The sequence below is a fragment of the Schistosoma haematobium genome, chromosome 4 (assembly GCF_000699445.3).
Source record: "Schistosoma haematobium chromosome 4, whole genome shotgun sequence".
In the NCBI taxonomy this organism is placed as follows: Eukaryota; Metazoa; Platyhelminthes; class Trematoda; order Strigeidida; family Schistosomatidae; genus Schistosoma; species Schistosoma haematobium.
This window is the reverse complement of record NC_067199.1, coordinates 44,413,687-44,426,943: the sequence shown is the minus strand read 5'-3', so window position 1 is coordinate 44,426,943 and position 13,257 is coordinate 44,413,687. Positions and strand designations below refer to the sequence as shown.

At 37.4% G+C, this 13,257-nt stretch overlaps 1 protein-coding gene across 1 annotated transcript in view; it reads left to right on the top strand.

Moving 5' to 3' along the window:
- Nucleotides 1-13,257, top strand: part of MS3_00008175 (uncharacterized protein) — an 89,168-nt gene that overhangs the window by 59,796 nt on the left and 16,115 nt on the right. Inside the window, exons 4-5 of the mRNA XM_035732780.2 lie at nt 5,272-5,367; nt 9,936-10,597. Coding sequence (XP_035585860.2) covers nt 5,272-5,367; nt 9,936-10,597 — 758 coding nt within the window. The remainder of the gene's footprint in view (nt 1-5,271; nt 5,368-9,935; nt 10,598-13,257) is intronic.

The following is a 13,257-nucleotide window of genomic DNA, read 5'->3' as shown; positions in this document are numbered from 1 at the left end:
TTCATCCATCTGGCTAAATAGATTTCTTGCATTATAGCTGATGTCAGTTCGTGATGAAACCCCCATATATAATTCCTAAGGCAAATTACGACAGTTATCGCGAACTGGATAATAAAAGCACCAGTAGCACTGGCTGCAGCCAGGTACTACAATATATACGGATGTTTGGAGAGCGTACAGACTCCTGCATAGTCTTGGTTATGTGCAACGTGTCGTTATCCACAAGTAGCATTTTGTGCACTCAACAACCGGAGTGCACATAGACAATATTGGGACTATGTATTCGAGGCTGAAGGGGTTTTTGAGACTTTATCATGGCTCCAGAGGCTGACTATTCTGTAGCCGTATGGATGATTTCCTCTACTGCATGCATTACGATTTCACAACCTCTGAACCTCTTTCTAATCTTGACAAGGTTTTGAACCACGTATAAGAAGTGTATCCACTTTATTTCCTTGGTTTTGTATAATATATTTTTACTATACACTGACTGTTTGCTGGTTGGCTAATATTCCTCAAGGTCACTAAAGATTCATTCAAAAGTCGTCCATAAATTAGAGTCTCGCCACTGGGAAGCCATTGATAGTTTTAGAATTCCACTACAGGATTCAAATTAGAAATTCAGATATTTATATTATAACTCAATGTTCTGATGGTAAATCATTTATTGTGAAACTTGGAGATCCTGGCTTTTGTTTGTCTCTGTTAGTTGTGGATAAGCATTGCCAAGGATACCTCACTAAGACAAAACAACTTTTCAGTCTCTCCTGGTTTTGAATTGTTCTATAGTTATAGCCACCCAGTGATGTAAACGGTAGAATAGACATCTTAACAAACAGATTAATTTTCATTAGATTAATACACTATCCAGACAGATAATGATTATCAGAAGAGGTTTTGTGGGGATTTTTTTAGAAATTTCACTGGTTGAAATCATGAGTTAATCGAAGCTAGACCACCATGGCAAACCTGGGAGCAACTTTGTGGATTGGTTGAAGTCCGACATTAACACCGTTAGATGCCGACTCAGTGGTCTAGAGACTGATACTTCCTGGGTTCGAATCTCGCCGGGGGCGGGATCGTGGGCGCACACTGCTGAGGAGTCCCATACTAGGACGAAACAGCCGTCCAGTGCTTCCAGGTATCCAATGGTGGTCTAGCTTCAATTGACTAATGATTTCAACCAGGGAGATAGTGATTAGCTTTTAAATCAAATATACACGTTCCATCTTACTTAGGATTTGTCAACTGAATGTAGCTGTACCCTAATGTTGTTCTCGTTGTCTACACTTGGAGTTGATTGCAGTACTTATCTCGCTGAATACTAATATACGCGCATTTGCCAACTCTTACGTAGAATGAAACTAAAAATGTTTTAATTTCAGTTAAAATATCAACGACGAGGTAATATAAACCATTACAAAGTAAATTAAAATTCATACCCGTTTACACGTGGGTGCGTATTAAAACTCAGTAGCTAAGTGGATAACGCAAGGGCTTTTGAAGAGAACGTTACTGAATTCAAGTTTCTGTGTGAATATCAACTCTGCGATCCACGTACATCCAGCTAATAGGTCCCAAGTTGAACGAAGCGCACGTCATGTATCCCATCCATCTTTGTTCATACACTACATAGTTACTGCTAACATTTAATGGATAGTATAGTAAGATAGTCTGATTGGAAATCAAGTTTATACTATTGTGAACTAAACCACTCCTATCAGCATCTTATCCAGATAGTTATTATCCGAAATGACTGACAGCTAGATTTTAATTATAAGTTATAATATGCATTTCAATAAATTTGATACTTTAATTAATTTAATGTATTACAATGTAGTGCGGCGTCGAGTCGCGATTGACTATGATCACCACTACAGGAAGACTACGTGCCAGTTAACCGATAAGCCAAATATCAGAAGTCATTTGATGGCTGTAGTCGAGATGTATTTGTTGGCGATCTCGCGGTATCGAAAGAATACCGAGATCGCGTCAGGTTACAAGTGTGGTTACTGAGCGTAACCGAATTCGTACAAGGTCACAATCAACGGAAGAAAGTATGTGTTTTGGTACAGTTAAACGAACAAGTACAGTAAAACAATCCCTGGTAAAATTGGTTATAATAATGATTGTTTCCATTACATCAATCGCGTTCTCTTGATAAAAGTAGGTTACTACAGGAGCCCCTCGTTAGAAAGGGTTTACACTTTCGATACGAAGCGGTTTAGTTCGTGGGACTGATTGGCAAACGTGCGATTGCAGGAAGAAAGGGTTGGCAGAACAGGAAGTGATCGTTGATCCTTGAGTCGCCACCAAAGGTCTTTAACGCAGAACGGTACCAAAGGAAACATGCCGTACCTGTTGCTTGATCTAGCGTACCACACCAGAGTGGTCTGTATCCAGGATCTGAAGATTGTATTCGTAGGAGTCCGGACCAGAAAACGCTGCAGACATAGGACGAAACCACGTTGAGCCAAGAAACCAGAAGCGATCATAACAACCAAGCGCAAGACCAAATATATGCCAGATATATTCGGAACCAAAATATCGACTGAGTGCGTTGACAAGAGCGTGGGTGATCAGGCCAGCTTTCGCCAAAGTTGACTGAAGTCGACAGTATCAAACGGGCGATGGTTGGAGGCGTGATCTCAAGGTACAAAAAAATCAAAGAAAAGGAGAAAAGGTGTAGCATGCATGTAGTATAGGAACAGTCCTACACCGTATCCGTTGTTGGTTGTGCGGTTAGTCGCGAAAGCGTACGGGTAGGCGTACTCGGCGACCGGAACGTGAGACGGTAGTCTCGTTCGTACTTCGTGATCCTGCAACCTCGTCCAAAGTCACGGGCGACGTGTTCTACTGATCTGGACGTGAGACGGAAGTCTCGTCTGAAGATGGCGCAGATGACATCTGCTGTTGACCGGGACGTGACAATGAAGTCTCTGATGTATCTAGCAGAAGATCCGAGGTAAATGTAGAGATCCCGCTAGAAGGTTTTTTGGGTCTAGCATTGAGTACCAACTTATCAGGTAGGGCAGGTAGATAACTCTCGAGGGAGAGCTACCTGTTGATGTTGTATCCAAGTTGACACCGGAGACAGAGTTCGCATAAATTCAGACAGTTGTTGGACATAGTTTGATTTACCAAAATAGTTACTGTTCTGTGGTGTGAAAAATTCCCCAGGCAGACGCAATGTCGTGCCGTATACAACTTCAGCTGCAAAACATTGAATATCTGCCTTTAAGCTCGTTCTGATACTTAAGAGGACGAGCGGTAAGGTTTCGTACAATTTGTTGTTTTCGTGCGCTCGAAGAGCACTTTTAAGTTGGCGATAAAACCGTTCAACTTAACCATTTGAAGCTGGGTGGTAGGCGGTAGTGCGTATGCGTTCCATACAAAGCAGCCGGGTCAGTGAGATGAATAGTTAATTGGGGAAATTTCTCGAATAAAGTGTGGAATATATCCCTGGTACGATTGGTTATAGTAATAGTTTCCATTACACCAATCGCGTTCTCTCGACAAAAGTAGGTCACTACAACATCATAGTTTCACCTTAAAAGTACTGACTTGAAATAGTCATTAGTCTGTAAATCCGTTCAATTTGTTCTTTGTACCACACACTGATATGAATTAAATACGTACTTACTTCACTTACACCTGTTACCACTCGTGGAGAAGCATAGGCCGCCCATCAGTATTCTCCATCCAACGCTGTCCTGGAGAATCCTTTCTAGTCTCTTCCAATTGTCATTCATCCTTTTCATATCTACTTCTATCCCCCAAAGCAGTGTGTTCTTCAGCCTTTCTCTTTTCCATTTCTTCTTAGGATTCCAAGTTAAGGCTTGTCTCGTGAAACAGTTTAATGGTTTCCTCAATATATGTCGTATCCACTTCCAACGTCTTTTCCTCATTTCCTCTTCACTTGAAAGCTGTTTTGTTCTCTCCCACAGAAGGCTGTTGTTAATGGTATCCGGTCAATAGATATTGAGTATTATGCGTAGACAATTGTTTATAAATATTTGTACCTTCTTGATGACGGTTGTAGTAGTTCTCCAAGTTTCAGCTCAGTATAGTAGACCTTTTTTGACGTTCATATTGAAGATTCTGACTTTGATATTGGTTAAAAGACAGTTATTTTGAGTTCCATATGATTTTCAATTGTAGAAATGCGACCTTTGCTTTGCCATGAATTAATTAATCAATGTATTAATCACCTACTAATTTATTATTCTAAAAATGACCAATGGTGTTCGACCGGTATGATCAGCCTAGTGTACTTATTAACCTTTTGTTCGCCTAACCCGTCCAGTTGAGTCCAGAACATCAATACCAGCTTCTATTATGAGATTCATATATTTTAAAAATACTTGGTTTATATACCAGCCAAACAGACCCATCACACCATAAAATAGGAAATAAAATCATACATAATAAAGCCAAAATGTGGCTATGTGCGTGGGAGACTGTAATCAATACACTGGATACAACTTAAGAACAGTAAATTGTACAATAATAATTGTTAGGGATGCAGAGGAATATACCAATCATTATCATGTTAAGTCTAATGATGTCCTTGGACGTTAAATGGGCATTCCCTATTGGCCATTATTTATTTCACTCGTTAAATATTGTACAGATGTTGTTTTCTATTTTTATGGTACGATGTGGTCTGTTTGGTTGGTATATAAACAGAGTGTGTTTGAAATATAACGATTCATAACTCAGAGGCTGGGACTTGCGTTCTGGACTCGATTGGCCGGGCTAGACAGGGAGGCGGGACCAGTCGGGACTCTAGGTCGTCCTTACGTGTTTTACGTGTCATTGAGTTGATCGATAAATACGCTGCGCATCTAACCTGCAGTCCACCCGTTACAACAATAATCTATAGGTCAAAATAAAGTTTATAAGAAGGGAAATATAGATACACACAATCTAATTACTGTTTAGTTATACCATAAGAATATATATATATAATATTAGTTCATTAATAGGTCTCAGAAGTTACTTGTGGTTTAATCTTCACTAGGATATAGCATAAACATTGAATAGATTACGTAATAGAAACTGTTTCTGGTTAGCGCTTTTTTTAGCGAGTTAGTTTTCTACGGGATGGGGTCGCTAACCCCATGCCCAACCCTCCTCCTTTATCCGGGCTTGGGACCGGCAGTAGCCCCCAAAGGGACTCCAGGCGGAGTTGTAATAGAAACTTACATTATAAAAAAAATATTGATTTATATTCTTATTTATTCTGTTTTACTTTTCTTTCATCTATAGACATCAATCTATTCCATATTGGTAAAATCATTGATCAGTGCATCAACACTTATTCTAGTTGGTCTTACACTAGTCTATCATGCTGTTGATGTACAAGTAGGTAGATTTTCATTTTGTATTGAATTTCATACTCTTATAAATACATATGTATATATTGGCGGCTCAAGATCTAACTCCAATTAGATCGTATGATTGATTATTATTGAAACATACATTCTGCTAATCCTCGTATATTATCATCGACTTAGATCGCGTTAGTGAATAACGGAATTATCACAATTGATTGATCACTGGGTGGTGATCAATGTCATGTGTGTCTATTCCTTATTAGTGCAGATCGAATGCTATCGATCATGTTGCAATGTGGTCACCAGTCTAGGTGACTCGACACTGCGGGCACTATGTATTGAGATTTAGATGGTGGTTGGAGGTAGTCGACAGGAAACCCTGGACTCGGGTTTCATGCTACTTGGTACTCGTCAGCAAGGTGTACCTGTAATCTTGAGAGAACTAGTGCTCCCTGGCGGGTTCGATCCCGATCGAAGCACGAAACCCGAGTTCAGGGTTTCCTGTCGACTACCTCCAACCACCATCTAATAACAGAATTAGGTAGGTCACATACGATAATGGATTTTTAAATATGTATACTTCGTATTATCATTGATCAGAAAGCGAAGCGTAAAAAAACGATACACAATGGTGAAGGTGAGCGACATAACTAAATTTAACCAAGCGTTAATAGACATTTATAGTCGAACGAAAATAAGTTACAAACGTGTGGTGAATAGGAAATGCAATGTGCACACATACGCTTACATAAAAACAGTTGATGTTGATAAGTGAATAATTAACAAGGTTAAAATGTCGCTTGAAGTGAATGGATAAGTTGACTTATCCGGAAGCCAGAATAAGCTGTGTGGACTTAACATAACGACCGACACTAAAATATATATGTATGAACATTGTGTGTACTCATCATTCATCTAGTCAGCGAGCTACAACGTAGAACCAGGCGCATATGTGCATCGGTCCAAGTTACCATACCTCATTAACACAACAAGATGAACACCGACTACATAGAAGTAGTTAGTTCAATGGTGGTAATATATAAAAGAAAGATTGCGTACAAGAATATAGTACAGGAAGAAAGAATTAGTTCGTAAAAAGAAAGGTATAAAGTGACGCCATTGTAATCGATTCTGAGCCATGTTACACAGAGTCTCCAACCATTGGTTACGATAGTCTTACGAACCGCGACCAAGTAGTCTGCATCTACCAACATGGCTCAGACTAGAAATTAGTGAGTTCAAGGACTGATTATATGTTTTGATTTGGCCGTCTCTAACTTTCTTCCAACCATCCCCTACACTAGTCAAACATTCATCTAGTACAGACTTGTGTATTCATCTGTAGGCCATTTCTTTTTATATCATTACTGTTAAGGTAGCTGAAGTTGATTTTTGTTTGTTTGTTTTTTGAACGTTTATCCTTTCTCATTGTGTGCTTTTTTGTATCGAAATATATATATTGCTGTTTATGGTATCCAGTTTAACAACTAAATCTCACTATTTTTGGGACGAAAACACAAGTGGGGACAATCAAATGTATATAAACATCAAAATTACAGAATCTCTTAGTAAAATCTGAGAACTATACAGTGATTTCTTTATCTGTAAAATGTCAATCAATTGTCTTACACTTGATTGTTTCTAGATTTTTATACCAATTGAGTTCACTTCACGTTCTTTCCTCCTCGATTGTCCCAACCTTCTGTGAACAGACATTTTATTCCTGACTAGTGTTATATGCTACTTACTTACTTACTTACTTACACCTGTTACTCCTAATGAAGCATAGGCTGTCGACCAGCATTCTCCAACCCACTCTGTCCTGGGCCTTTCTTTCTAATTCCATCCAATCCTTGTTCATTTTTCTCATGTCTATCTCCATTTCCCGGCGTAATGTGTTCTTTGGTCTTCCTCTTTTCCTTTGGCCATGAAGATTCCATGTGAGGGCTTGTCTTTTGACGCAGTTGGGTCGACATAATTAGCACACACCACACAATAACTGTTTTTTGCTAGTTCAGTAATAATAGGTTAATACTCATCCCTATATGATACTTGTGCTAATATTTTAATTTTACTTAATTGAACTTGTTCACATTCAGCGGGATCGTAAATGCACACTGCTGAGGAGTCCCACAATAAGACGAAATGGCTGTCCAGTGCTTCCAGGTTTTCAATAGTGGTCTAATATCAATCGGTTCATGATCTCAATCAAAAACTAAGTAATAATTTGAAATCTATCAACAATAACAACTGTAAGGATGTACACTGCTAATTATGATACAGTGTTGAGTAGTATCAAAGCTCCTGGAACTTCAAAATCCCTAGTGTTAATATGCTTTACTTTCTGTGAATGAGCTATTTTCACTTATGAAATTTATTCAAAAATTGTACATTTACGAAAGTTTAGAAATCAGTTAGGTAACCTTTTATTGTGCGTGCTACTGATATCGACAGATATAAGTAGTATGTAAAATCAATAGAAAGTAAAATGCCCGAATTGAGAAAGTTAAGAATATAAAAAAAGGAGAACGAGAACAAAGAATGATTGATACGAAAATGAAAGAATAGTGAAGTCTGAAACGATTGATTGACATTTTGCAAATAAAGGAATTACTGTATGATTCTCAGATTTTATTACATTCGATTGTCCCTCACTTGTGTTCTCGTTCACTACACTGTAACCTAAGTATTTAGTGGATTATATTAATTGTCTATGAGTCAGTTATTCTAAACCATTAAGTTACTAAACGTTAATCGGTTAATTATAAACAGAATGAGAACTTGGAACATGAAATTTGTTGTAATTCTTTATTAATAATAATAATTAAACCTGCTAGTGAGCTACCGATGCTCCTCCTCCTCCTCCTCCTCCTCCTTCATCCGGACTTGGGATCGGCAGTAGCGCCAGAAGGGCTTCAGGCGGAGTTTTAAAGGTAATGAATAGTACTGAGTAGGATGTAGATGTAGATGAATTACGGTTGATATAATGAAGATCAATAATCGGAACTTATAACATTATCCATATAACCATTCTAATAGTCATTGAGATTAAAAATGAATGAATGATTTTATTACTAACCATTAAAAGTTATAATTATTTGCAATGATTAAGAATTGGTAGTTCTAATTGTTATACTCCTCCAGCCACCCCTCTAGTCTTCTGATACAACTACAATCCAATTGAGAGCGTCAAACAACGGAACTTCAATACGAACAAGCACATCTCAGTAACTACAATGATCCAATTTTTTTTGGTAAAAATAAAGACTGAATATATTCACTTTATCTAATGTGAGTTACATCACATGAGGTATTCAACTGAAAATTATAACTATCTTATAAATCCAAACTAAGAAATCTGTATCTTTCGATACAACCTAGTCGAATAGTTCCTCTCAGTCTTCTAATCAACTAATGTGTATGTTAACTATTATTATTCCTCCAGAAATTGACTTAAGGGTGGAGATTTAATAGACTGGTTACTACGATCTCCCTTGATGGTTCTACTATATACTAGAGTCACTTCAAAGGCTTCCACAACTAAATGCTTGTCACTTAAACATGTCTTCAACCTTCAGAAATTACATTTTATATGGTTAAAATTATTCAGAATAAATCGTTGAACAATACATTCACTGCTATTGTACTGAATAGGAACAAGAATGGGGTGATGGAATGTATTCGAACACGAAATTACAAAAATTCTAATGAAGATCTGAGAACCATAAAGTAAATAGTTAATTTGCAAAATATCAATCCATTATCTCACATTTCATTGTTCATACACTGGCATACCAATTGCTTTCCGTTCCTGTTGTTTCCTTCTCGATCTTCTACTAAAATACATTCTATTCCTGATCATCGAAATATACTACTTATGCAGATATAAACAGATCACACCTCACTATTACTGATGAACTAATGAATATATCGTATTCTAATATACCGTTGTTGCTACTTCGACGTAGTGGTCGAGCTTGCCTATCGTGATGAAGCAACCGAGCTATACTGACTGGAACAACTGTTCCTCAAGGTCCTACCATGTCAGACAGGTCGGTTGATGAGCGGTAAGACTAAAAGCAACAAACCCAAGGTCCGAAGGCGAAGTTGTACTGCTGACTGTACAGAGGTGTGACAGCAGTAAGGTGTTTCTTTCAGACAACCAGCATGACAGCGATGCTGCCTTCCCACGAGGAGGGGTGAGGTTAGAAAAGGTCGATCCTAAAAATGCACACCTCGCCTTATCCCACGGATATCCGTCTCCGGTGGTAAGGTCTCAACAAGTACGGAGCTAACACAAAAATTACTCATATAAAGGTCGTGTATGACCGGCCTCAAGCAGTTGTCCCCTGGTCACTGATGTCACGCTCATAGGCCACTAAGACCACCTCTAATCCCATTTCCTTTTCAGGTACCTCCATAAGAACCCTTCCACGGTGTGGGCAACCGGGAATTGAAAACCGCCCTCATACCTCTAAAAGCACTCAAGACCACTGTAATCATAATCAACCTCCCTGTATACAATCATTTAACCTTTTTTCTTCTTAATTTATCTTTAAAGTATTCCATTTTTCTCTTTCTTCTCTCTTATTGTAGTTATTTTGTATTAATAATTGTATTGAAGATTGGCGTATAGCAATGAATTGTAGAAAAATTTCATTAACAATAATTGAAGTATTTATATGTCTTGTACATCCTCCACCAATTCTATCTAATTACAATATATATTCATATAGAAATTCATATTATACTGCATCAACATTAAAAAGTTTTAAACAATTTGATGATGTTCTGAATGATCAAGAACCCTTATCATCCTCATCCTCATCATCATTATCATCCAGTATTCCAATGAATTCATATTATAATAGACCAATAACTACATCAATCTATGATTCCATATTAGATAATCATACACAAAGATTAAATGATTATTTACCATTTCCAAGTGTACCATTTATAAATGATCATCATAATGATATTCATTATGATGATAAACCTGTACCTATGATTATTTTAGAATTGACTTTTTCAATTCCAATGTTTTTAAGATTATATTTAATATTTCGTGTATTATTATTACATTCAACAATGTTTACTGATGCTGGTTCACGTAGTATTGGTGCATTGAATCGTGTGAAAATCAATGTTAGATTTGTATTAAAAACATTAGCTACAGTATGTCCCGGTACTATGTTATTAATATTTATATTATCTATGTGGATTGTAACAAGTTGGATTATGCGTGTATGTGAAAGGTAAGTTGTTAATATTTAAAAAATGTCAATTTCTTTCAATTTATAAATTTGACTACTTATAAGTAGTTAATGTTATAACAACAAAATATCAAACCAGCAAACTGGATATGGAGACCTTAGAATACTAAATGATTGAAATCATGAGTCAATTGAAGTTAGACCACCATGGAAAACCTGGAAGCAATGGACGGCCGTTTCGTCCTAGTACTATACTCCTCAGTAGTGCACATCCACGATCCCGCCTCGAGAGATCCCAACCCAGGACCCATTAGTCTAACACGTGAGCGCTTAACCAACTAGACCACTGAGCCGGTCGGCATCCAACGGTGTTAATGTCTAATATCAACCAATCCGGCTCAGTAATATAGTTGGTTAAGCACCTGGCGCGTGACTTATAGGTCCTGGATTCGAATCTCGCGGGGTGGATGCGCACTGCTGAGGAGTCCCACAATAGGACGATACGGCCGTCCAGTGCTTCCATGTTTTCCACGGTGGTCTAGCTTCAATTGACTCATGATTTCAATCAGTGAAATCTCTTAAATTTCCACAAAACCCCTTCTGAGAATCTTAGATGACCTTGAAATGTATTAGTCAATCAGAAAACAGTTGGTATGGAATAAAAATATATGATATAAAACCAAATAATTAAAGTGGATACACCTGTTTTATATGGTTCGAAAACTTGTCAATGTTAGAAAGAGGTTTAGAGATTCTAAAATCGTAATGCATAAGGCAGAATAAATCATCAATATAGCTCCATAATAAATAGCCTCTGGAGCCATGGTAAGGTCTCAGAAACTCTTTCAACCTCGACTAGTTACCTTTAATATTGTTTGTACGCACTCCGGTTGTAGGGTCCACAAAATTGCGCTTGTGTATAATGACATGATTCACATAAAAAAGTTTGTGTTGACATCTGTACGCTCTTTAATCATCCGTATATATTGCAGTACCTGGCTGCAGCCAGTGTTACTAGTGCTTTTATTATCCAGTTTGCAACAACTGTCACAATTTGCCTTATTCTCAATACGGTCGAATGAAAAAAAGTTCCTGTTCTAGAAAACCTTTTCCTCCAACACATAATACATCGAAAGATAACATCACGGTAGTCTGCCTAAGGTCCACATATCATTTGATTACCACAATCACAAATAAAGAAACTTCTTAGTAGTCCAACTTATTGTAGCCGCTCAATTACCACGTCTTCTCCGATAAATCCAAGTCTACTTTAATCTTCCAGTTTGTTGTTATTTAGATTATTGCTTTAACTTTATAAAATGGTTAAAAATTGGATATTCTTAACAAAAATAAAAAAAACCTTGATCGATAAACTTAATATCTGTGCTCAAAATTCATGGATAGATTCGAAACTGTAACTAAGGTTTAGCAGAATTCAAGCTTAATTACATGATACATTTGGTTAAAATAAAGATAGTTTTATGCTTGTAAAACGTTAGTTATGCTCCCGAGCAAAAGTCATTTATTTATGGTCGTTTTTAACTTAATCTTTAAGTGTTTACTTGAACTACTCATGAGTAGGCTGTTTATTTTGAGAAATATTTATTTCAAACATAGTGAGATTCAATTGTTTTCGAATGCTTAGTATTCTGTTAATTGATATAATGGAATGAACAGGAATGAAATTTTTGATTTTTATTGAACTATTTTGTTTCTTGCTGACTGTAAATTTGGAGTATTTTTAATGCTTAGAAATAAAATTATATAAATTTCGCGCGCGAGATTGAAGGCTCTCGGTTCGAATCCCGCGTGCGGGACCGTGGATGCGCACTGCTAAGAAGTCCCACAATAAGACGAAACGGCCGTCCAGTGATTCCAGGTTTTCAATGGTGGTCTAACATCAATCGGTTCATGATTTCAATCAAAATTTTAACCATCTCCACAACCACTAAACTGATAAATTTCAATAGTTGAATTCATGAGTCGATCTAAAGTAGGTCACCATTGAAAATCTGAAAGCGTTAGACGGCCATATGTGTGTTCAAAACTGAAGGTTCTGTATACGTGATCAAGTATATATGTACTCGATTTGATTTTTTTCTGAATTACGATGATTATTTCCTATTCCTGTACTAAATGTAATAGTTTTGTGCATTAAAAGTATGATGTGAAGTATTAAACATCTAGTTGTATTAGACAAATGTTTCATCCTAATATAGGACTCGTCAGTAGTGCGCATTCACAATCCTGCATCTAAGGGACTTGAACTCAGGACCTTCGATCTCGCAAGCGGACACTTAACCTCTAGACCAGTGAGCCGACATCCAGCGGTGTTAGTGTCTAACTTCAATCAACCCACGATATTGCGCGACCGTCTTATACTTGTTGGGATATTCAGAAAAATATCCCAAAAATTATCCTGTTAAGTCTAATGCTATCCTTGGACTTGAAATGGTATCATTTTCCTATTGGTCAATACTTATTTCACGTGTCGTTTCCCTACTGGTCAATATTTACTTCACGTGTCATTTTTCTGTTGGCCAAATATTGTACAAATGTGATTTTCTATTGTATGATGCGATGTGGTCTGCTTGATTGGTATATATAATGATTCCTATCGCAGAGGCTGAGACTTGTGTTCTGGACTTAACTGGCTGAGCTAGGCGGAAAGCAGGACCAATCAGAACTCTAAGCTGCTCATA